The following is a 25,399-nucleotide window of genomic DNA, read 5'->3' as shown; positions in this document are numbered from 1 at the left end:
TAAGTCTTAGGATTAATAACTGAAAACATAGGCCAGAAATATTTCACTGATTTCCCTAACATCATACCCTTGGGTAAGATAATAATGTGCTTGAGATCAATTTAGGACTTATGTTCGTTTCTACATTTGCATATCAGAATGTCTGTTACAATGGCAACAATAGTTATAATTATAAAAGTGATTGTGCAGCCATAGTGGCAGCTATGTTATGTTAATTATACACAGGATCACACAAATAAACACTGATGCATTTTTTTTTTCCTTAAGTCAGTCCAATCACCAGTTTTTTTTATTTTTATTCATAGTATGTCCCCCAATCCACAATTAAAAGCAATCAAGATACAAGATAAGAGCATACCTAGAAAAGGCTAATATAGTAAACTGGTAGAAATATATGCACCAACATCACTCATTAAATCTTGACAGTTCTTTCAATATTTATTCAATATGCTAAACTACCAAAACGCACTAAGTTCTGTACTTCTGAAGGCACGTTTTGGGAAATGGTAAATGTTTTTGAATTAAAAATGCACTGATGCAGAAAAAGATGACAAGGCAATAAATACATTAACACATATTTTAAAGGTGCACTGTATGCAGCATTGCTATTAAAATTGTATCATAAATCACACACCCAAACAGAAAAAGATAGCAATTTTCATACATGTGTGTAAAGGTCAATCCAGCAATCTATTTATTAGCATTTGAAATAACTCCTCGCAACTTGTAACTGTTCCTTTGTTGTGTTTATCGGTAAATGTTTCTGTAGAGGTTATGTTTTGGTTCTTGCAACCTTATATTGAAGATGAATCCACAGTGCCAACATAAGAACAAACACACAAATAACACACAAATCTGGCATAGATCCTTCACAAAAGAGCAAGCGATGACACATTCTCTCACAAAAGAAACAGTAAACACAGTGTTTTAAAACCACTTAACTAAGTGTGTGTTTAGCAGCATTGTGTATGGTGTGCAGAGCCGGGCGCCTTTCCAGTTCCAATTTTGCTGATTTGTGTGCTAACTAATCAACCATTAATCAGTCCATACCAATCCAGAAATTGGCACCAGAGATGCAAAATCACCATGCTGACTCTGGACCGACAGTGGTAGGCCCTTAAACCAAGGCCTGGCTAACAGCCGGGTTGTCCATTGGAGGCTCTGTCTGGATGCTGAGTGTCCCATTGACATGGCTTCCATCTGTCTCTGCAGCACTCAGTTTCTGGGCTTTGGTTTTGAACCTCAGCCCATGACCTTGAACCCAAAGCAAGGACATTTTCATCATTTCGTCACAAAGACCTTGGCATCATGGTCAAATCATGGCTTCTGCTGCGACTTACTTGGGCAATCTGCAACCTCCTTAAAAGCCTTCTTTTTACAACAGCCACGGCACAAGTTGAAGACACATTTATTCCCCTACAGGACCACAGAGAAACGGATCATCAGCTACACACATGCACCTCTTCTGAAATTAAATAGGTAAGAGTTTAAATGAGACAAGCTACTCACTTTAGGGTTTCCACACTGCTCACATCTGATATACTTTGCTGGAGAAGAAAAGAAAAATGCAATAGTATCAGAGCACTGCATCCGCTCTCTTGCCCATTTTTCTTGCTTCCAACCAAATCAGCTTGCTGCTTAACATGACCCAGCGCCTCAGGTGTCCTTGTAACAATGTTTTTCCCTGCACCGGTCAGTTGTCTTTGATGACAGTCTGTGGATTTATACACTTAGAAATCACAAATATCTGTTTAAGCAACTCACGTTTCTGCTCAGGACAAAAGTTCTTGTGAGGGTTGCGGGCCTTCTTCTTCAGCTTGTTTTTGGAGAGCGAGTCTGTCGAACAGTCCGTGTCCTCGCGAGCCCTCTTCGCACTCACTGCTTTCACCTCTATCCCCTTTCTGCCATTTTCAGTCCCAGGTTCCTTTGGCCTGAAATGGATTGCTTTTCTCATCCTCTGAACAAATTGCATCAAAATGAATAAGGTGCACATTTTTGCAGTAATTGTAAAGGATAACTCCTCAATATCAAGCCAAACCCATGAAATCCAATCCCAGATTTCTAGAACCCTGCCATTCAAAGAATGTGGTCTCACGAAAAGAGTGTGATGTATTTTTTTTTAAGTAAAAGCAAAGAGACACATCTTACGGCGGTCTGACATAAGGCTGGCAGATCCAGTGAGGAAAAAGCAATCCAGTCAAATGATCCTGGCCCTTCTCATCTTTAGCAATTTCATCCTGTACAGAATAACATAGTGGTTTATTTTAAATGGCAGCAAAGGTATGGTGCACAACGGTGATACGAAGAAAGTGGCCAGGGGTACCTGACACCGATGCTTCAGCTGTTCGCTGACCTCTGCCAAGGCCTCCAGGGTTTTCACTTTGGCCAACTCTTCCCTGAGGTCTTGGTGGACCTGCAGCCTATGGACATTAAAAGGTCAAGTGTCACTAAAGGTCACTCTAAAGGGCAAACTGTCAAGACATCTTGTTGTTGGGCCAATAACCCAGCCCCTCATAAAGATGACTAATGGTAGATCTGCAGCCTAATGTTAACACATAATCATAAAACTATGATGTTGGCGCGGCACCACACCCAAATTACCCAAAGGAGTCCAAACAAGGAGAATGACAATTGATAACATTGAAATACATATGTAAAGAAATTAAGCAAGTCTGATTTGGAAGATTGATCCATTTATAGTAAATATTACTATATTAAAATGTAATGGTCATATTTGTTCAACCCAAAGTACATACGTGTGGTGCCAGAGTTTGAAGAGGTGGGCACGAACGTATGACAAACTGCAAGGGGGGTACTGCTTGACTATCTGTAGATACTCCTCAGCCATTTCCCACACTGGAGGGCTACGACCTTCAAAAAGAGCCGGGTTGTGCAGGTTGCCCTCTGTGAAAAGGTGAACATTACTTAAAATTCGTACACTGAATACCGCAATATAAGTAATCCAAGGCATGGGGTGTATGCAGTGGAAATGTGTTTTGGGGGGGCGTGCACCACCTGCACTCATGACACCTTGCACCCCGGTCTCTTCCATGCAGAGCTGCACATCGCTCAGGTGCTGGATATTTCCATTAGCAAAAACTGGAATCTTCACTGCTTCACTGCATTCAAGAGTAGATAAAAAGCAATGGCAAAGCAACATGGGTTTTTGTTGTCAATCTTCAAGTATATATTTTTATCTTTACTGTTTCTCGTAAAGGACACAGCATATATCTTATATTTAAGATAAGTTAGTGAACTTGTCGGCCAAATTGTTAGACTCTTTAATAACACCAACAACCTGAGCAGCTAATATTTGTTGATCCTTACCGTACAGCCTTGATATGAGCCCAGCTTGCAATCCCTGTCAGAGACCCCTTTTGATCTTTAGTTCTGCCATGTACAGTGAGCATCTGAAAGAAAATTAGAAAAATCTAGGGGACCTGGGACAGCACAAAAACCAAAAAAAAAAAAAAAAGCTTATTACCTGGCACCCAGCCTTTTCCAGCATCTTGGCATACTTCACAGTCTTCTCAATCTCAGGAAAGACACGGATTTTGCATGTGATTGGTACCGACAGTTTCTCATTGGCTAGTTTAACTGCACAGCAAAATAAAGCATATTAGAGGCCATGACACTTGTCAGATTGGTGATGACATAGCAGTGTTTTTTTTTTTTTGGACTTACTCATATTTTCTAAAAGGTCCCATTCATCTTGCAGAAAAACACCATAGTGACCTTTAAAATAGTAGTTCAATTAAATCCATTATTGCAAAGGACTAGTGGATGAAAAGTCAAGGCTCTATTCTTCTGATCTCTGTCTGTGAGTGTATATGGTTTATAATTACCTCTCTTGGCAATCATTTGTGGGCAGCCCAAGTTTAGGTCAATGGCATCGCAGTAATCCTGAGCCAGTAATGCAGCCTGAACAAAAACCTCAGGATCATTGGCACAGAACTGAAAATCAAGAAAAGGAAACGTTCACTTTATTTGGTCAATACTAACAGGAAGGCCCCAATCCCATGTAGTAGTCGCTCAGGGACAGGGTAATGGCTCATCTGCGCTTATTCAGGTTTACACTACTCACGGTTGATTGCACTGTTTCTTTCAACCCCTGCTCAAGAATCGGTATTTGTTAAAGCTGCCATGATGTGTCGCCCTCCTCAAAAAGGTGTGTTAGTGTGTTAGGCGTATGTACATGTATTATTTGTACAGATATTTTTTACCCCCCCCCTCCTATTGTGAACTGTCTAAACTGCTACCTGCTGAGTGTTGTATGTAGCATCTTAGTCCAGGAGGATGTCAATGTATAGCAATGACTACTACTAGGGATCAATCCTAAATATCTGGCAATTCGATCGATACTAGCTCAATGGTATCGATATTTTTGCTCTTCTATTTCTGTACCACGTTCCTTCTGAAAGTAAACGTGTAGAAATACTGCTCACACGTCAACGTGACTCTGTGATGTCACAGAAAGGGGCAGTCCCACCGCCCAATGACCCCCCCCCCCCTCCCGGCTTTACAATCACATTTCGTTTTTGTATTAAATATCAGATCTGAATTTTACTTTGTATCGGATCGGAAAGGAAAACAGTGGTGTTGCACATCCCAAACTACTGCTACTACATAGGACAGTCTGTGGTCTAGTATATCCAATGATTTACATTTACAGCATTTATCAGGCGCTCTTATCCAGAGCGACTTACAATCAGTAGTTACAGGGACAGTCATTTAATGTGAAGTGTCTTGCTCACGGACACAATGGTAATAAGTGGGATTTGAACCTGAGTCTTCTGGTTCATAGGCGAGTGTGTTACCCACTAGGCTACTACCACCTCATAAAACTACCAGGAGTGGGGTTCGAACCCACGAAGACATGCGTCCATTGGATCTTAAGTCCAACGCCTTAACCTCTCGGCCATCCTGGTTACAGCCACTGATCTCGCGATATCCATGATAGCGGCATTTACAGAGGGCACCCGGGCGCTCACCTGGGTGATCAGCGGCCTGTCGTCCGGGCACACCTCGCTGTACAGGTTCTCCCGCCGGTAGTTGGCATCCCGCACGAACACCTGCGCGTGCAGCATCGGCGTGTAGCAGAGATCGGCGCCGTGCCGCCGACTCAGCAGCCTCCAGGCCAGCTCACTCTGGTCCACCATGGGCGCCACCACGTACCGAGCACCTTTCAGGGTGCTTCTCCAGAAGTCAAAGCCCTTCAGCTTCGCCATCGCAGCCGGCGTGGAGCTAGTTACCTCTCAACGACTGATACGAGACTATGGACACCGGTCCATCCCACGAGGATCGCGCGGAGCCCAAGAAGTAAACCGAAGCTGGGTGGTTCAAAATAAGTGACCCACTTCATTTAGTCCTCACGAATCTATTCTAAGACAATCATCACTAATTCGACATCAGGCGCCAACAACGTATCTAAAAACTGCAGCGATGCCTGGCGATCACGTTTATCCTAGCGGCGCCGTGCCGTGCAACTGTTTAATGTGGCCGACCGGAAACACGAAGCACTGGAAACATTCCGAGTGGATTTGTACGCGTTTTAGGCCAATGCACGCATAAATGTACAAATACAGTCAGTCACATTCTTTAGCCACGCGCGAATACGTTTTACATAGAAAATACGATGGTATCCGATTTCACAGTGGCTGTAGCCCCACGTCACATTGCCTCGTAATGTTGGTAGAACGTCCTTAGATGTCGCTACGCGTTTAGGTGGCGTGTGCTTAAATGTGGCCATTGTGTATTTGTGTAAATATTGACTTTAGCCACTGACCATTGTCATTTATGTGTCCTTTTTAATGTCTTTAATGTATAGTGATGATCAAATATAATGTACAGGACATGTGTTCAAACATGAACATTTTGATTACATATCTTAAAAGCAATTATTACTTAACTAAATCAAATAAATTATACTGCGCGAAAGAGAATTGTATTGCTTGTGATGTCGCTTAACTCGCGCATTGCCTTCAACGTGACCCAACTCCGTTGCGCAACGCAGCGAGACCCGCCCTAGCCACGTGACTCTTGTGTCACCTTGTGTATTGGTTACTTCCTGTCCAATCAGATTCATCGTCTGAAAAAAAGTTCCATGTGTATTACATCGTTGACTAGAAGTTGAATGGAAATGTAGTGTATATGCGTTTGTTCAAGTACGATGTCTAAGTAATTTTTTATTCATTATTCTTGCCATTTTTAAACAAACATTTAGCGTGGTTTGGAGACTTTTTGGACAAACGTTTCTGTACTTAGTGCACTTAGAATTTCCTAAATAAATTCAGCTCTCAGACGCACTGAAGTTTTAGAGTGTAAGATTACACGTTAAATAAAATATTGACTTTATCACTATGCAATGTTGAGTATTGGGATGACTCTGGTGATATATTGTATCCAATCAAATTGGTGAGAAGAATGACATGACTCCACCCTTTTCTCTTCCATTGCGGTAATTTATACAAGGGGAAAAAATCAATAGCTGGTAAAGGATGGTCATTTGAGTGATTCACTCTTTGAACACATAAAGGCTTCAGTGGTTTTAATGTGCATTTACACTGTTCCTTTTGTCTGTGCGTGAATGAGTATGTACCTATCGGTGTGTATAAACAATATATATGTGCACACGTGTTCATGGATAAATATTTTTTCTTTGGCACTGACATTATTAAAATGTTAAAATATCGACGTGAATCGGGTTGAGGGGTTATACTTCGTGCGGCTTCAAAAGAATTACATGGTATACTGTGCATAAAAAACTCGTTGTGCTGGTAAATTGCTTACTGAAACCACGAAGACACGCCCAAAGAAAGAGTGAACAACCACTGTGGACCTTTCACAGTTTCATCATGTGTTGGATAACTTGAAAACACACAGAAATATAATAAGCTATGTTATCCAACACATGATGAAACTGTGAAAGGTCCACAGAATGAGTTTGTCATCCATAATGAATTTAATACATTCGAGCGCTGAAGAAAGCAACTTGCAACTTATGTCATTTACACGTGTGGGTTTAACGTATCAAACTGAGAAGATACAACACGACGTTTCTTTAGTCCACGGTATACGTTTATGTCTATGTGGACAAAAGAGCCTCGGCCATGGCTATTGTTGTTGTTATGCGAACCCTGCCCTGTCCCCTCCCCCCTCGTCTGCTACTCTCTCACCCTACGTCGGGTGGCTGGTTCTACGGGAAGTGACGTCATACGCACGGCCCGATTATTTAACCGATCGCGCTGGCTGGCCGCTCCGAGCGGAAGGCTGAACCACTCGAGATACTACAGGGCGGAGGAGGAAAGGGGGCACCCGTATAAATCCGCCTTCATCCTCCTTAATTTCGCCTGGGATTACTTTTTAATCGTCGAGAGCACAAACGCGACAGTTCCACCTGTCCGAAAAGCTTCGCATTTCAGTCGTCCGCCTTTCGGAATGTTTTAAAACAGGTGGTGAAAGTCGGACCGTCGCTAGCTCAGTGTTAGCAGGCTAGCTGCCCATTATAACAGGGGAAGACCAAAGGAGAGAGAGACGAGGACGCAGCTTTATTTTTATGTATTTTTGACCACAGCGCACAGACTGCCTGGACCTTCTCCGTTTTAATTAAAGCTAGCTTCACCGCTAGCTGTCTACGTTTTTCTATCATGGAACTGAGAGTGGGAAACAGGTACAGACTGGGTAGGAAAATCGGAAGTGGATCGTTCGGAGACATCTATTTGGGTGAGTGGCGGAGCCCGTTGTGGCGATTTTAATGTGTTTTATTTGTCCGTGGGTCTGTTCGACGTTTCTGTCCCCGTATGAGCGTCGGTGGGATCGGTTGGCGGGCTAGCTGCGCAGGATTTGGCTAGCTTGAAAACAGGCCAGGAGACAATCGACGCCAGCCTGTTACATGACAAGATGCTCGACTTTCAGTGAAGATCGCACTGCGTCTCCCCCTTAATTTATTCATCACTAATTCGATAATTCACATTGTTAGTGAAGGGACGAGAGGCGCGGAAATTGACGGGTGACAGTCAGCTGAGTTGCTTCTCGTTCGCCATAGCGATAAGACAATAGGTGCAATGGATTTTATTTTTACGACAGAATATTAAAGCATCGTCGAAGGACCATGCGGACGTCTGGTTTCTGCCTGCTTCATCGTCAGTTTGTGTGTCTAAATTGACCCGAAGCGGAACCTGTTTGTTTCCTCGCTGACATCTAACAGGACTTCAGCTCTTCTCTGCTCAACTTCCTGAAAACGTTAATGGCGCTTTACAAGCCGCACTGTGTGCGTCGATTCTTGCCCGTTGGTCTGAAGTGTTTCCTTGTTTTCGAGAATTGGTAACATTTAGCAGTACTTCAGGTAGTGTTTTGTAGGTTTTACCCTGTTTCTTTAGGCCAGTAATTTGCTGCTGAAGCTTCTCAGCAGGTAGAGGACATCAGTACCTGGAACCTATTTTATTTTTGTTCAGGTCAGAGTTGAATTTCATGACCATAATCGAAGTTCACAAATGAAGGATACTGTTTGAGGGCTGTGACGCAATATTTGCTCCAGTCACTGGCAAAGACCACTTCCTCATACAGGGAGGCTTCTTCCAAGCAGCTTCTCTTAATGTCTTCTCTTTAAACACACATGATAATCACCTCCCAGGTACAAATAATGCTCTCTTCAGAGATGCCTAGATCTAGGTGTGCTCGTGTGTAATAATGTATTGTTGTATCAGAGAGAGAGAGAATGTCTTTGACATTGTGCTGGTTTAGTGTAGCTCCACCCCACACGTGTGTATTCTTGTACTTCGTGTTCCTTGTTAGATCCTGTTTTTTTTTTTTTTCTCCTCTGAATCTGCCGATTGCCAGAAATGTTGAGCTCACTGTGGGCGCCTGCTCCTTGTTGACAATCCACCGAGCTGAAGAACAAAGTCACGCTATGGGTTCGTGTTGCTCAACTTGCTGGCCGTTCTCTCCTAGAATACTATAAAAAGTGCACCAAACTGGAGCCAAATTGCTATTAAGTAGTGGCTGTTAGTGCTGCATTTGTGTTTACATGCTTCTATGAGATGGGTAAAGCTGGCTAGTCAATGGGCTGCAGTTGCTCCCCTTTGCACTGTTGGAATTTATGACCACCTTGATACCAAGGTCTCTGCACCCTGACATCCTCTATGCAAACTCACCTGATTGACAGATCCTGGATTTGTTATGCAGTGCGTCTTGGCTCCTTTACAACCGAGGTCTGTGGAATTATGAGTGACTAAAATGTTATGCAATCACAGTGATTCAGCTGGTGCGCTACAAAAAAAAAGCTGTGTCCATCTACTTAGGGACTTATGTAAAGACACAAGCTGCTCACACCTGGGGTGCCTGACGTACTCGAGCCAAGGGGGCTGGTCCCGGGCTGCTTGTAATGCACAAGCTCCCTCTCAACCCCCCAAGCCTCTTAAAAAGTGCAACGTCGGCTTCCCCCGGACGCACCGGTAACCGGATAGGGGAGATTCTACTCTCAAAGCCGTCGTGAAAAGCACACGGCCAGCTGGGTGGATGGAGGTCTCTGGGCTCTTCTCAACCCTAAAGAAACCAGTTTGGTCCAGCTACACTCTCCTGTGGTGATGTGAATGTAAACATCCTGCACCACCATGCAGAATTATCATTGTGTAGAACCACAGAGTTATCTGTGTGGTTGTCTGTGTTTTTCGCTTCTCTATCAACTTTGTGCTGCAAAATGGTCTTGTTCTGAACTGGCATGATGTCTAACACACAAAAAAAGTAGAATGCTGATTTTATATAGATAATTTAGACAATGACATCTGAAAATTGTATAGGGTTTGGCATGACTCACTACCCAGGGTATGGGGTTAATGTTAGAAGTTGTGAAATTAATTGTATAGTATGAAATCGAATTTAGGTTTTCTCCAATAAGCAGAAAATGGTCTGCGCTCACCTGACATTACAGACATATGAACCAGGCGTTTTTCTGGTGTTTGTGACTTCAGATCATAATTGTTTTGTGTGTCTGTGTGTAGTGGGGAAAGCCGGCCACTGGAAAGGAATAGAATCTCATGCTGCTGGAGTTTGTCACACACAATATTTATTATGCTTACAACACCTCAGCTCTGCCACAGCCTGGTAAATGTCGGTAACCACTTGTGCATGAGACCGGGACATTACTCGTACCAAACTGCTTTTATGTAATACAAAATGAAATAATAACGGGACCTCAGGAGCTTGGACCAGTCTGCTTGTTAGAGAATCAGGACTGAGGCGGACTAACTCCGCCCACAACTTAGTGCCGTGTGCATTTAAAGGAGTACTACCAGTAGTATATATGACACTAACAAGGTGAGCATGGAATTAACGGCGACAGTTATTCTGCTCATTGCAGCAAATCGAACCATCCACACGGCTGTGTACGAGACCATGACTCTTGTATTTCAAAACACATTTTCACATTTTCATAATATAAAATTCAATGTACAAATATGCAAATAAATAGTCCTAGAATAGAAAAATTATGAGTTGTAAAAATATGTGGTATTCACAAATAAATGTAGAAAACATTGAGTCCTGTGTGCACAGAACACACAAAACCCTCTTTCACTCCCTTTCTAAAGCTCATGCAATCTCTACATCCAAACAGTTCAAACTTGTCCATTAGTAGTATTCGTGCAAAACAGTCATGTCTGCATATGTACATAGATGATTGTGAACAATTCATTCTGCAAGCATCCCTGACTCCCCGTCAGGCCCCAGAGCAGCAGAGAGAGAGAGAGAGGGGGGGGGGGGGGGGGGGGGCGAAGAGCACCAGCTGCTTGCAAACATGAGAGGGCAGGACTGCTGATTTCACCCTGCGATTGCGCCACAGCGGGATCGTTCCCAGGAAACACATAATATATCTGTTACGTAGTTTAGTTTAGGTGTGTATTCTCTTTGTGCATCTGAGCAGTCTATTATTTGTGAATACCACATATTTTTACAACTCATAATTTTTCTATTCTAGGACTATTTATTTGCATATTTGTACATTGAATTTTATATTATACATTGGGCATTGAGTCTGTACTATTATTTTTTGCTAGTCTTATCTTGTGCTGGGCAATTCCTGCCGTGACTCATGTAAATTTCCCACTAGTAAAGGATCATCTTATCTTATCTCTTATTTTATGCATTCTGCTTTATGTTGGGGATAACATTTCATTCGCACAGTATTCCACTTTTCTAATCCTGTGTAAATGCTTTTGGTAAATATTTATGACCTTCATGAATGTAGTGAATGTAATGAATTTGTTTATGATAAATTAAAATATTGGTAAAGTGGCACTGGCATGATGAAACAGATGGGAACATCCATAGTTGGCCTGTGTTGGGGGTTGGAGGTCCTGTGATTCTTGTTCGGTCGGAGGCTGAACATGCCTGAGCTTGTCCGTGCTGCCGCAGTCAGTGCCGAGGCGCACTGCAACCTTATCCTTGAAATATGCCTAGACACATCAAATTCCTGTGTGCGTTCTAATCAGCAGAAGATCTCTGTCGATGTGCCAGTGATCTTAAAAATATTTTGAATATTCAAGCCACAAAAAGATTGTGGTAATAATTCAGGTGGCATGAGGAGAAACTCCAATAGATGTGAGTGGTGTTTTTTTTTTTTTTTTTTTTTTTCTCTGTCCCCTAAGTGTTTCCGAATGCTTAGACTCACATGACATTCAATGGACAGTTGAAAGTTTTTCCCCCAGTAATCAGTAATGGAAGTGTGGCAACTGATCACTGTGCTTTGGCCATATTTTTGTTGGTGCAAGATATTGTGAAATCATGCACACACTCGTTTGCTGCAGGATGTCTGGATTTGGGGCCAGTGCGACATGGATTCTTTTAATGTCTAGACGTGCAGTGTCCGATTAATTATTGTAATGTGCACGGACTGTCAGATGCGTATGGTTCCTTTTAAATTCATGAATACATGAGGCAGTGGGTTCTGCACAGACTGGCTGTTTAGTGGACTCACTCCCCCTCATATTTGCCCTCCTCCTGACTATGAACCCTGTTCAATTTAGATGGAAATGGGGTTTTGCTGTGCAGTCAAGCACACTGTGCGATGGTGTGATAAATCCTGTAGTCCCTCAATTCATAGCCTTCCTAAGACGTCCAGATGCAAAAGGAGGTAATTGGTTGAATTTTCAGGGTTGGGATTTCAGTGTTTGGTATTGTTTGTATGTGCAAATTGTGCATGTCCTGATATTACAACCCTCATGTAGCAGCAAGATTTGTTTACTTGCTGTTTTTGAACACAAAATCTATGTGTTTACCAAAACCATTACATTTGAATCACTTTTAAATTATGCAGTAATCAATTCCATTGAATGTTCATTTTATGTTGGGATTTTTGGATTTCTTAGGAATTTAAACTGGGCTTGTTAATTTTAGTGTGAGCAGGTGAATTGTACCTTAAATTAAAGGTGGACTAGATCAAGTTTGTTGCTTGACAGCAACAGCTTATAAATTGTGCTTTATGGAATTTTTGCCGTGGTCAAGACCTACCAAAAGTGGCCCTTGGCCCTGATAGAAAGGTACTGGAGAGCATAGCTGTGGACCAGCAATTTGAGGAACACACGTGCTAGTGCCAGATACCACAGCAAACCATTAGTAGAGGTCTAGTAGAGTCCATTCTTCTATAAGCCAAGGCAGATTTAAGATACAGCAAATACACCTACTTAATATTAAGTCATGATGTTATGGATGTACATTGTGCATGAATTTTATTTTACACATCACTAATTGCAATGCATTGCTTTGGAGACAGATGTTCTGATTTCATTTCAGAATGTATTTGCAGGGATTAGTTTTTCCCTGTTCTTGCGTCTCTGGTTTGAAGACAGGATGGATTTATGAACCATTTCTCATTTGGTGGGAATGCAGCTTGCACAACAATTGCATGTCATTCCCTCAGACCTCACTTTAAAATCTGAACTCCATGACTTAGTGGTCCCTGTATATCTGACTGGACAGCCATTAGGGGTCACAACAATGGATCACCCGGTCTGGTGGTCCACACAAAGATTTGGCAAATGTTTTTCACTAGATGTCCTTCTTGACTCAACCCTCATTTACCAGGCTTGGGACTGGCACCAAGGAATGCATGGTCACATGTGTTATTAGTGGCTGGGTAGTGGGTTGTAGGACTGACTACAGTCATTTCTGTATATTATTGATTTGGTGCGCTTTTTATTTATTTATTTATTTTTATTTTTCATCATTGCTACCTTCAAGCAGTCTTCATGCATGGTCCTGTTCAGCTGACTCAGCTCCTTGCTGTGTGACCAGTTTAGGTTGTCAGTCCATGTGCTTGACTCTGCCCACTAAAGTGCCAAACGCTTTTGAGGTCACTCATTAAGGAGCCGGCATAACAGACCGGCTTTGTATGGGGGATCTGGCAAAGCTGTTGAACCTGAGTCGGAGCTGAGCGTGATTCACATGGGGCCTGGATTACTTATGCAACCCAACGTATTTCTGAACATATTTCCTTCTCTGATTCTCAGCAAGCCTAGAGTTCTGTTTGATTTCTGTGTACGGGCTGAACAAGGCTTTTTAAAGTCTTTCTGTGGAGTTGTACCTACATTTGCTGTGTGTAGGTATCAAATTTACAACTTCATCCACCCATGTGCCCCAGGCGTATGTGCACACACAGGCATATCCAGGCAGGCACCGGCCAACATTACTCTGCTCTCCACTCAGTGGAAGCTTTTCCATTAACCAACCCTCCCCACACCCGAGGTACAGACTTGGCTGTGCTAGATTCCGGGAGGGGGGGGGTGGATAAGAGCGTACTGGAGCGTCACTGGGGATGAGACACGCTGTTCCCACTCCTCCTCCATATGGGGCTCAGGATAGCAGCTCATGCTAAAGTCTGAACTGTGAATTGCCGGCTGTGGCAGAGCTTTAATCACAGTACCTTATGTGGTGTTGGGAAGGGTATAGTAGGGGTGGTAGTAGCCTAGTGGGTAACACACTCACCTATGAACCAGAAGACCCAGGTTCAAATCCCGCTTACTGCCATTGTGTCCCTGAGCAAGACTCTTAACCATAAATTGCTCCAGGGGGACTGTCCCTGTAACTACTGATTGCAAGTCGCTCTGGATAAGGGCGTCTGATAAATACTGTAAATGTAAATGTATATTTGACAGTGATTCGCTGCGTCATTATGCACCATCCTGTAAGTGTTCATGAACAAATGAGCTAAGCTGTTGAAGCATATTTCTGCATCCACGTTGCCATATTATCTAAAGCCCTCTCTACTTCTCTATATGTTTCTGTGCTGTGTCCTTGATTCTGTGATTCTGGTGTGTTCATGTTCTTGACTCATCTTTCTCTCCTTCTCATTTTTCTTTCATTTTTTTAGGCACCGACATTTCGGTGGGCGAGGAAGTGGCCATTAAGTTGGAATGTGTGAAGACAAAACACCCTCAGCTCCATATCGAGAGCAAGATCTACAAGATGATGCAGGGTGGAGGTCTGTCTTTTTCTTTCTTTTTTTTGGTCTATTTCACTGAATAGTATCAGACTGTTATTGACTGTAAAGAATGTTTCAAATGCATAGATGCAGTGTTCCTGATTCTAGGTCATGTTAAAAAACCCAGGTTACATTCCAATAATTATGCAAGTCCACAAACATATTGCGAATTTATTTGTTTCCTTTCCAGCCAAATTGAAAAACCCAGAAATGCTTTGCACCCTTCTTAATAAATCCATTCATTCATGTGTCTTGGGTGCCCTCAGTGAAGTCATATTTTATTATTGTTTTTAGGTAACATATTTTTAAACGGAATTCTTGTGGTTTCGACCTGTTCCCTAACCGGTTTTGGTTTCTTTGTGGAAACAATAGGAACGCATACTCTTGCCGATGCCTTCGCACAGCAGCTGTAGAGGACTAGAGGCCACCATTCCCCCACTTTTGCCTCCAATGTCTAATTTTGCTCGCGAAGTGACTGTGGGCTGTGTCCCTTGTGGGACACGGTTGCTTGTAGGGCATTCGGTGAAGATGCTGAGAGGACAAAGACCTCGGCTGGGCTCTGTTCTGCTCGTGTATGTGTGATTGTGCTTGCTTTCATCCAGCTCAAACTGCTACTTCTCAACTGAAGTAACAACGTTATTGATGGAAGGACATGCAGGCGGTCCTGTATGGATGACTGTGGCGAGCGGTTGGAGGCAGGGGAGAGAGGGAGGTGTTTGCTGGCAGCTTCTCCGCCCACCACGTCTTCCTCTGCTTTCCCTGATCACATGGAGCCCTGGCCAGATGGTGTATGCTGAGTGGAGGGGGAGGGGCCGAGCCTCCGCATTCCTCCTAACTGGGTCTCCTCCACCGCTCCCAGGCCTGTTCAGCGCAGTATGAATATTCATACTCTTGACAGGCTACTGCCTGCCTGCGTTGGAGTAATTAACCACGTGCCATAAATGACATTGCAGCCATTAAGTGTTTTTTTTTTTTTAACCTGGTAATGTGCAATCTCGTTTCACCAAAAACAAACCATGCATGTACACATTAAAACACATGCACAGAAGGTATGCGTATTTAGTATTAGTTTCTTCATTAGTCATCTGGGCCCAGACAATTTAGTGGAAAGGCTCGCTGGAGCCGAGAGGCAGACCCAGACTAGGGCGATATATTTACCAGCCCTAGTGCACTCAGAAATAGCTGACCTGGAAGATGCTGTGCTGCAAAATGCTGATCAGTGAAACGCCGTAGCTGGATTCTGGATACGAGAGAGGTGCTGTCAGCTGTTAACAGGAAGACTCCCCTCCATATGTGGAGAGCAGTCCTCTGTGTGCCTTTCATGGACAACAGTGCGTGTCAAGACTATTGTAACTGCTTCATCTTCTTTTGGCTTCTCCCATAAGCGCTCACCAGAGCGGATTGTCCGCAGTTGATTTGGAGAGTTTTATGCTGGGTGACCACATTGACTCAACCTTGCCCATTTACCTGGGCTTGGGACCGCCACCAAGAAGTGCACTGCGTCCCAAGTAGTGGGGTTAGTCAAGACTATACGTACTTAATGTTAAGTTTGAGGCGAAAACATCTTACATTTAGCTTGTTACACACCGTGTGCTTTTGCATGGTTATTTACAACTGGTGCTCACTGATTTGGTTAGTGTGTGTATTCCTGCCCTAATATCAGGCAGCCGTGAGAACTGGGGACCCCAAAGGAGGCACACAATGGCGCATACTTCTGCAGATTGATTTCAGATGTAGAGAACATTCTACAGAGCATTCTGGTGATTACAGGGTCAGGCATTTATCTTGAACCCCCCCCAAAATGTGACCATGTACAGAGAAGTTGAAAGATAAAGCAATCTATCAGTGCTGTTCTTGTTCTTTCTTGAGACTGCGCTGAGCAATGGCCTAGGCTGCACTCGTGTTTTGGAAAGTGTGTGGCGGGGCAGGGGTTATGCTGAATCTTGGCTTTTTTAAAAAATTTTTCTTTTTATTTATTTATTTATTTATTTTTGCCAGGATCGCTCTGCACTTCTAATGATTTGACATTTTATTTATTTTTTCCCTTTCTGAAATCACGTTGTCTGTGATAGTCTTTTATGTAACTTGCTTTTTCTGTTTTGCTTCCCCTGGAGCTTTGAGGATGAAACAAAAAACATTTGCGAATCACCTCAAGCTCAGGCGCATGTAGCTCAGCAGAAATTCCTCTAATTGATTGTTCTCAAAATATTTGTAATACATTTTATTCCAAATTATCTTTGGGAATAAGAGGGAAAAAAAAACTTAATTAGTTGTAAGGGATTTTACATTGGTGGAACAATCCAGATTCTTATCTAATGCTGATTTAACTCATCTACTTCACTGATCTAAGGCTCATTGCTGTCTCCCCTTGCTTTGCACTGAAGGTTGTCCCAGTCGTGCTTTTACATTTCCTTTGCTTATTTGGGGGGGGGTGGTGCTTTGTCATCCCTCAGAACATATTTCAGCCTCCCCCCATGTTACCACAGTAGTTTGACAGGTCTGTGCATCCCAGGTCACCTTCAGATGGTCTCTATTCTCTCCAGAGGGTTTGAATTTCAGTAATATAGTAGAGAGCTAATTTTTGTTTGTGTAACCACACACACACACACACACAGATACCTACAAATAATGGGAACCTTTAAACAATACAATGTAACTCCCAAGTTAATCACACTGCTGTGAAATCAAACTTGGGAAACAATGCTGATTGACAATCAATTTCACATGCTGTTGTGCAAATGGAATAGACAACTGGTGGAAATTCTAGGAAATTAGCAAGACTACACGCTCTACTGAGCCTCATTTTGACTTGTTTTAAGGACATTACAAGTTGGATCAGCCTGTAGTGTTTTTCCCACCTTAATTTTGAGTGTGACTCCAAATCTAGACCATCGATAATTTACCTTGTCAGTACCTTAAACTATATAAGGAAACAAAGTGTTTATTTAATTCATTCAGACCAAGGATGTCTTATTTTTGTGTTCCCTTTATTTCTTTCAGCTCTGTGTGTTTTTACACACAATATTAATATTGTTCCAAGGTCGTAGTCCCATCCAGTACACTAGAAATTTTACAGTGTAAAACATTCTGCTCTATTGGAGACTGCAGCATGACTTTGCTTATCTCTTCTCACTGCAGTTGGAATTCCGACCATAAAATGGTGTGGTGCGGAAGGAGACTACAACGTCATGGTAATGGAGCTCCTAGGACCCAGCCTGGAGGACCTATTCAACTTTTGTTCCCGAAAATTTAGCCTTAAGACTGTTCTCCTGCTAGCTGACCAGATGGTAAGGGCCTGTAAAATGTAGCCTGTGCTCCTTTTTACAAGATTTTAAAATTGTACACCCTGTGAACAGGGTAAATATTTCCTGCTTAGTAGTTTTGCATATGTATCCTTCTGTACAGAACTTTAGCCCTCCTACTTTTAATCATGCCTTATGGCTCCCTTCTCTAACTGTTTTATTTGTTCATCCTGTTTTGCATATTAGCTTTATAGTTTGCTCTCGGCTCGTATCCTGTCCTGTTCAACCGGTTTCTCACTCTCGCTGCCTGTAGATCAGCCGCATTGAGTACATCCACTCCAAAAACTTCATCCACCGAGACGTCAAGCCTGACAACTTCCTCATGGGCCTGGGGAAGAAGGGCAACCTGGTTTACATCATCGACTTTGGTCTGGCCAAGAAGTATCGTGACGCCCGCACCCACCAGCATATCCCCTACCGCGAGAACAAGAACCTGACTGGCACAGCCCGCTATGCATCTATCAACACCCATCTGGGCATTGGTACATGGTCACGACCACACACTTTTTTTTTTTTTTTTTTTTTTTTAAATTATACACACACACACACACACACACACACACACACACGCACACCTACGTTTATGCACACCAGTCACTGTGGACGTGTTTAACGTTCTCTAGTATATTTATTAATGAACCCTGGCTGCTCTCGTATCTGCATGATTAAAAGTATGCTCTTGGGTTTGATCTACAATAAATGGAACTAATAAAGAATTGCTTATAAACTGTTTATGTACTTTGGGATAAGATTAGTTCTACCTTGCTTTGCCTTGTCACCACTCCCCCTGCCCATGATAAACCATGATATAGGTAATAGTTTGTTAATGTAAAAGTGGAATGGTTTTTGTAATTTGAGTACTATAGGTTGTCCCATTTTTCAGTCAGTTTGTTTGCTCTTTATTTGTAGTGATCTGACTCTCTTGTCCGTGTGTTCTCTACAGAACAGTCTAGACGGGATGATCTGGAGTCTCTGGGTTATGTACTTATGTACTTCAACCTGGGCTCCCTGCCCTGGCAAGGCCTGAAGGCTGCCACCAAGAGACAGAAGTATGAGCGCATCAGTGAAAAGAAAATGTCCACTCCCATTGAAGTTCTGTGCAAAGGATACCCATGTACGTTCACCTCTTCACTTCATGTCTCAGCTGTGTTGTCAACTTAGTAAATTCAAATTTTATTTGTCACATACACAGTCATACACTGTATGATGTGCAGTGAAATGCTTTTTGCGACTGCTACAGACCACAGTATGGCAAATGTTGCAAGTAAACAATGAACCAATATGCAAATATTGCAAACATAACCAAATATTACACTTTTACGTCTTTAACACAAAAATATGTGTAACTGGTAGGGTGACTGTGTGCAAATGAGTTGCATTTTTTTTTTTTTTTTACAATGTTTAAAGAAAAGAGAAAAAGAGCCATAAAAAAGAGCAGTAAGGTAAAAAGCGCAGAGTCATTTTGTGCAAAGTGATTTTGAGCGTTGTGTGTGCGCATGAGGGAAAAAATATATGCCTGATCACTTCACTTGTTTGTACTGCTCACAGCCGAGTTTGCCACATACCTCAACTTCTGCCGTTCTCTGCGCTTTGACGACAAACCCGACTACTCCTACCTTAGACAGCTCTTCAGGAACCTCTTCCATCGGCAGGGCTTTTCCTATGATTATGTGTTTGACTGGAACATGCTGAAGTTTGTAAGTATATGATTTTGTATGGAGAGTTGCCTGGTTCTGTTTTGTGTTCAGGATTATTTGTCTGAATTTATAATCATTTATTAAATCTAGTGTACTTTTTATTTCTTGATTTCATGAGCTGCAACACACAGCCCTGTGCTATTTTATAGTTTATCACTACAGAAATTTACTATAGAACAAGACGTCTGTTTCTTTTTGCAGGGGGCTAACCGTGCTGCAGAGGATGCAGAGCGTGAGCGGCGAGACCGAGACGAGCGTCTCCGACACAGCAGGAACCCAGGAGCCCGAGGTGTCCCCTCTGCCTCGGGCAGACCTCGTGCCACACAGGACGTGCCCCCTCCCACACCCCTCACTCCCACCTCACACACAGGTCAGTCCCTCCCTTGCTGTAAAACATTTGTATTAGAGTTCAAATCTGCGGTTGTCATTATTCAATAAACTGTTTCAAACAGATTTAAAATTTGACAGAACGAATGCCTGGATTTAATTATTTAAAGGCTATGTGATTTATGTGAATGCTAAACCGGGGTTTTGTCATTAGAAGATGCTTTAGATTTCAAGATTCTTACCACATACTCTTTCATGGTCGCTCCATTATTTAGACTGTAACGCCCTTCCTCATTTGTCAGACTGCACACCTACATACCTTCGTTTTTTTTATCTCACGCCTTTGATCAATTAGGGTCTGCGGTTTGTTGATTCGGTGTTGCGCTCCGACAGGAAGTGAGCGTGACGCAGGGTGCTGTGTGGGTGGTGACGCTCATCGTGGAGCAGTTCCAGTTGGGTGGTTGAGCAAGGTTTTTCAACGTTGACGTAAACAGAGCTCTGCTCTGCAGTTTCGACTGCTGGGAACAACCTGCTAATGATGACCTGTGTACGGCCCCTGTGGGCTGCAGATCACTAGTGAGTGAGTGTCTGAAGAACAGTTGGTAGAATTACAGGGCATGGGGGCTTGTGAAAGTGGCGTGTTTACGAGAAAACACACCCTTTTCCCCTGGATGGTACATTTATGCTTTTAAAAGCTTGTCCAGGGGTGTGATTATTGCTGACTAGCCAGGCACTGAACGTCACTGAGCCTCTCACAACAGCTCTGTTCTGTTTCTAATGTGTTTTCTGGTCCACTGTGTTTTCAGGAATGGAGAGGGAGAGAAAGGTGAGCATGAGACTTCACCGTGGCGCTCCTGTCAACATCTCCTCTTCTGACCTGACCGGCCGACAGGACAACTCACGCATGTCAACATCACAGGTACAAAATCAACTCTGAGCTGTCTGTTACCATACTGTCAGAAGGTGGTACTGTGTGCAGTGTGCATATCTTGATATGCTTGAAGTAGTTGTTCCTGTTGACTGTTAATTCCCTAAATAGATGTTGCTCTGACCCCAATCACAATGTGTGAGAGGATATGTGGTTCCTTCTTTCTCAGCATGTAACTGTGTCATGGTGCTGCCAAAGAGCTAATCTGTTGGCTGGCACACTGTGGGGGGAAAAAAGCACTTACGGGACTGGATGAGACCTTGGTGTCATGGATCTTATAGGCTCAGAAGGGTGTAGACAACCTGTTTTATCTCTAAAGCATTATGTCGGTCACTTAACCTATTTAACTAGTTGTGTCAGTTGCTCTGTGGTCTGAAATGACCCTAAATCATTTCTTATAAATGTAATCCTACCCCGTTCTCAGTCTTCAATTTTCGAATGGTTATTTAAAAAAAAGATAGCTGTAAATCCCATCTTCCTCTACTCAGTAAATCCCATTCAGCTCTTCCTGTCTGAACAGGATTTGCGGGGATATGGCTGTCAGGTTATTATATCTGTGTGTCTTTTTCTCTCTCTGCTCACAAACGGATGTCTTCTCCCACTCCCCCCACCCTATCCACACGTCCAATTGACCTCCCTCCCCTCAGAATAGCATTCACTTCGATCACCACGGCAAGTAGCTGCTCGCCACGTTCTGGTGTGAAGGCAGCTCCGGGTGAGTGACGGTTGGGTGCCATTTTCTCTGGACTACCGCTTGCCTTCCACCTCCTATCTAGTCTTACCCCTTCCTCTGCCACCCCCCACAATCCTGCACACAATAATAGCATTTCTGCCCTCACCTTCAGGCTTTTCCACAGACTAATGACTAAAGCCACCTCAAACCTGCCTTTACATGCTTTCATGGGTTTCCAAGTTTTTAAAGAGTAAAGAGTTTCTAGTAATTTTATTTTTTTTTTAATACAGGATCCATGGTGTTAAGCAGTAGGCTGGGAGGAACTTGAGTTTTAAAAGTGACAAGTGGCCTTGTCCCAGTTTAAACTAAATATGACACAAAAGGTGGCCTCAAATCCAAGTCACATCTAGGTCATTTAAATGAAAATGTCCTGGCATCATTCAACCTGCAAATTCAATAGGACTGAGAGGCCCTTCTTTCCCCTGTATCTGCTGTCAGTGCTATGCAGCCGTACAGAAAACTAACTGCATCCTTAGTAATGTCTCATGCACAGTTGAGTCTAGCAAACTACCCTCCTAATCAATAATATCCCAGTTTTTGAAAAATGTCAAACTTGGTCTGATTTTACACCAATCTAGAAAGAGCATGACTTGCCAGTGTGACATGAACATGAATTGATAAGATACTCTAGATTTAAATTTTAATCAGAGGTAAAGTCTTGACTGGTACTGTGTATAGGAACTGCTTCAGTTTTATAATGAACCAGTGTGCTCTGTGAACTGCCTCCACATATGGACATGCCTGGTCTGTCCATCTGCCCAGTCTGTGGCTGCTGCAACCTTCCAATAATACCCATGAAGTCAGCTGGCTGGAACAGGCCGGCTTATTCCTGGTCTGCTACCCTAAACAGAAACATAAATGCTCAGTGGAACTGTTCCTCATTCTCAGCGACAAGTTGAATGGAACTGTTGCCCTGTAGCATTCCAGTAGGATTCATCTGAGGTGAAAAGAGGATTGTCAGTCCAAACTAATCATGTGCCATGTGGAGAGTTGCTGATTGTGTGCTGCACAGCGCCCTCTACCTGTGCGCTTCCCCATTATTATTATTATTATTATTTTTATTTTATTTTTTAAATCTTTCTATTTGCCCCAGTCTCTTGTGCTCTTTCTCTCTCCCCATATATCTTTCTGTTGACCCTCACACAAGTAGTTGACCGGGTGTGGTGTGTGTATATGGATGTTACCCTCCCTTTATGCTTGAGGTTGACTTTCATTCATTTATGACTCCTGGAGATCCTCTAGCATGCAGTGTGCTCACCAGTGGGACCCCCACCTTTCACTCCTGGTACTTGTATTCCAAGGGCCAAACTGCAGCCTTTAATAGCTTAAGACGTTTTTAAAACATAATTACATACACAATGTGTGTGCATGTAAAGTTAAGCTATGTTTTAATTCATTATATCACCATTAAAATCATACATTCTCATTAATACATTATAATATGGATGAATAGTCATTAGGCTTTATTGATTGTATTATTCTTACAGGAATGTAATGAATGTTTTTAATTAAATTATTATTATTTTTTTTTATTTGCCTTAACATTTAATTTTCCAAACAGTTTTCATTATCTAAATGAATCAGTGGTTAGGATGGGTAGCAGTGCAGTCTGTAGGAGAGCTGAAGGATGGCTGCTTCACCTTGGCAGCTCTTTTATTCTCCCTTTTCCTGTCATTGATGGATGTCCCTTTGCTCTAAGAGTGGAAGTGGGTTGTGACTGGCTGGTTCTGTAAGATGTTCCCTCCCTATGGGAGGATCCGTTTTTTTTAACTGTGAAAAATAATTCCTTTCTAGAGATGTCTTGGGGACCCACAGAGAGCTATGACTGTCTGCTTGAAATGTAAATAGCCTTCCCCCTCCCTGACTACCTCTGTGGCCCGACAGAAACCTCTTTTTGTGGTCAAGACTGAATGAGGAAAATAATTAATGTGTGTGTCTGCATGCTTGATCCTCTTTATGCCTCTTGAGTCCAGCAATTTGCCTCTGCTTCCCCCTACAGGCCAAATCTCACATATATAATTAGTAATATGATGCATGCTTGATCATTCTTGACCTATGAATATTTTGCATATTCACCTCTGGGTGTTTAATCAGAGGTGATATTCTGACTTTATTCATGATATTTTTGGAGCTTAAACCGTAGAGATGTTAATCTTTTTCGTAGATATGTGCACAACCTTAAACCCAGGCTTTTGTTTTGGCCTGCATGCAAACTCCCATCGGACAAGGACTGACTGATATTGCATAATTCAATAGATTTTGTAATGCGCTAGATCAATGTATGGAATCTATGTATAACTTGAGCATTCATTAGTGCCTCCCTCGTGGTAGTTGAGTGAAATTCTAAACCCTGCGTTCCCTGCTCACATGTTCCTGATATTTTATTTATTTGCTTATTATTTATTTCATCCTTTTGTAGGCTCTGTCACGTGTCACCCCAAGTGGCCTGCAGTCGGCGGTACCTCGGTGAGACCTCCTGGATGTGGTAGAGGGGGGCAGACCCATCCAACGTTTTGCCAGGATTTTCAACAACCTCAAAGAATCTGCAGAACCTGCAACCCATTTGATCAAGCCAATAAAAAGCCTGACTTTCCACTTCCTGTTTTGTTTTGAATGCAAATGAAATCCAGCTGAACATTCAAACTCTTCTTCTGCTGGACATGGCCAGGGACTCACACAGACAAAATATATATGTGTGTTTGTTTTTTTTTTTTTTTTGTTTTTTTTGCTTTGTTGCTGTCGTGATCGGCCCACTGGGTGGCTGTCGTGTTTACTATCTTTCTAAACTTAAGAGGTTTGTCTCGTCAGACAACGCCCACATCCACATATAAGGGTCTGCCACGCAAACTGCACGAGATACAGCCTGCTCCAACACACTTACTATTTCTTCCTGGCTCTTGCTCTCACTCTCCTCCCCCCAAAATAAATCTAGCTTGGACAACTGCTAGACTGATAGCCATTAACATGCTTCTCCACCCACTCCTCTTTGTCTGATCTGTTTTGTATTTTTAAGTCAAAAGAAAGCCGTTTGTACATGTCCCTCTTTGCTTCTGTCGAGGCTTCAGAGGTTTTTATTGCAGATGCAAAATGCAGTTTGAGCAAATGCCCCCTCAGAATGATGAGCTGCAGGTTTGTGTGTGTGTTTTAAAGCCCTCCCACTGCACACATGAAAATATGTACAGGAGCGTGCACACAGTGCTTTTTTGTGATTTTTACTGTGGTGCCTAAGAGATGGTTTGCAGCATAAGTACACGTGCAGAAATTCCTCTTCTGTCATTCTTAAAAAGCAAAATGCTTTTTTTTGTTTGTTTTGTTTTTTGTGTGCAACAGCATCTTATTTTCCTCTCTTGTCTGTAGCATTATGGGCTTCTGTCATTAATGCTTGATCTTCCTGCTTATGTATTTCTTGCATTCCCTCAAGGGTTTTTTTTTTTTTTTTTTTAAATGTCAAGCTGTGAAATTCTTGTGTTTTTAGACATATGTCCGTTTACTCCCCCTTGCACCCCACCCCTCTTGGGTGATTAAGGTCTCCCTATAGCAAAGGCATTGGAGGCCCATGGTCTCTGAACATCCCTGTTGCTGTGAATAGTTCGCTTGGGCTGAAGTCACGTCGTACCAAGGGCTTCGTTTCTCTTTGAGTGCTTCAGCAAACCCTGAATCTGCCCTTTTTAGCGATGGATCTCCAGCCATCAACTTGTAAGAAGCCATGTCTACTCAGAATCAGCCTCTTTGGTTTTATTTAGTCCAATTTTCTTATACTTTTACCTGTATGAAACTTTGTGCAAATTGGGTTTAATATTAAAGAAAAAACACATTTAGTTTCTCTCCCTTCCAAACTCTTTATGCTTCTGGGACTTAATGGTACTTCAAGTCCTTGAGGCGGATAAATGGCTTTATGCCAGTTCATATCATTCAAGTTGTTAGGACATTTAGAGCTTT

The 25,399-nt window shown here is 42.6% G+C and overlaps 2 protein-coding genes and 1 non-coding gene across 5 annotated transcripts; 1 reads left to right on the top strand and 2 right to left on the bottom strand.

Moving 5' to 3' along the window:
- Nucleotides 1-118: 118 nt before the first annotated feature.
- Nucleotides 119-6,048, bottom strand: dus1l (dihydrouridine synthase 1-like (S. cerevisiae)). 2 transcript variants are annotated; one of them, XM_028986755.1, is made up of 13 exons: nt 4,992-5,694; nt 3,846-3,954; nt 3,685-3,735; nt 3,485-3,597; nt 3,328-3,410; nt 3,016-3,119; nt 2,757-2,904; nt 2,324-2,420; nt 2,149-2,237; nt 1,765-1,931; nt 1,510-1,547; nt 1,341-1,416; nt 119-1,254 (listed from the first exon to the last, which is right to left on the bottom strand). In XM_028986755.1, the coding sequence occupies exons 1-13, from the start codon at nt 5,226-5,228 to the stop codon at nt 1,118-1,120; spliced, it is 1,449 nt and encodes a 482-aa protein (XP_028842588.1). In that variant the 5' UTR covers nt 5,229-5,694; the 3' UTR covers nt 119-1,117. The 2 variants fall into 2 exon arrangements, with proteins under 2 accessions (XP_028842588.1, XP_028842587.1); XM_028986754.1 differs by having other exon boundaries at nt 2,757-3,119; nt 4,992-6,048.
- On the bottom strand, nt 4,846-4,928 carry trnal-uaa (transfer RNA leucine (anticodon UAA)). The gene has a single exon. It is a non-coding gene; the product is annotated as a tRNA-Leu (tRNA).
- A 1,598-nt stretch (nt 6,049-7,646) lies between the features above and the next one.
- csnk1da (casein kinase 1, delta a) lies at nt 7,647-24,894 on the top strand. Of its 2 annotated transcripts, XM_028985355.1 has the most exons (10): nt 7,647-7,722; nt 14,363-14,473; nt 17,612-17,760; nt 18,029-18,257; nt 18,719-18,889; nt 19,324-19,472; nt 19,674-19,842; nt 20,606-20,718; nt 21,375-21,442; nt 23,880-24,894. In XM_028985355.1, the coding sequence occupies exons 1-9, from the start codon at nt 7,647-7,649 to the stop codon at nt 21,405-21,407; spliced, it is 1,200 nt and encodes a 399-aa protein (XP_028841188.1). In that variant the 3' UTR covers nt 21,408-21,442; nt 23,880-24,894. The 2 variants fall into 2 exon arrangements, with proteins under 2 accessions (XP_028841188.1, XP_028841185.1); XM_028985352.1 differs by lacking the exon at nt 21,375-21,442 and having other exon boundaries at nt 23,880-24,893.
- Nucleotides 24,895-25,399: the final 505 nt, after the last annotated feature.

Source organism: Denticeps clupeoides, chromosome 7 (genome assembly GCF_900700375.1).
Source record: "Denticeps clupeoides chromosome 7, fDenClu1.1, whole genome shotgun sequence".
NCBI lineage: Eukaryota > Metazoa > Chordata > Actinopteri > Clupeiformes > Denticipitidae > Denticeps > Denticeps clupeoides.
The sequence above is the reverse complement of the archived record's forward strand: the minus strand, read 5'-3'. Positions and strand labels throughout refer to the sequence as shown.

Bases quoted from the DNA above. Each gene is read 5' to 3' on its own strand.
- dus1l (XM_028986754.1), bottom strand. From the start codon at position 5,228: ATGGCGAAGCTGAAGGGCTTTGACTTCTGGAGAAGCACCCTGAAAGGT. The intron at 2,421-2,756 runs GTATGTACTTTG...TAATGTCCATAG, and splicing joins TTCAAACTCTGGCACCACAC to GCTGCAGGTCCACCAAGACC. The intron at 1,548-1,764 runs GTGAGTTGCTTA...TTTCTTCTCCAG, and splicing joins CTTTTGTCCTGAGCAGAAAC to CAAAGTATATCAGATGTGAG.
- csnk1da (XM_028985352.1), top strand. From the start codon at position 7,647: ATGGAACTGAGAGTGGGAAACAGGTACAGACTGGGTAGGAAAATCGGA. The intron at 14,474-17,611 runs GTCTGTCTTTTT...TTCTCACTGCAG, and splicing joins CAAGATGATGCAGGGTGGAG to TTGGAATTCCGACCATAAAA. The intron at 20,719-23,879 runs GTACAAAATCAA...ATCCTTTTGTAG, and splicing joins CACGCATGTCAACATCACAG to GCTCTGTCACGTGTCACCCC.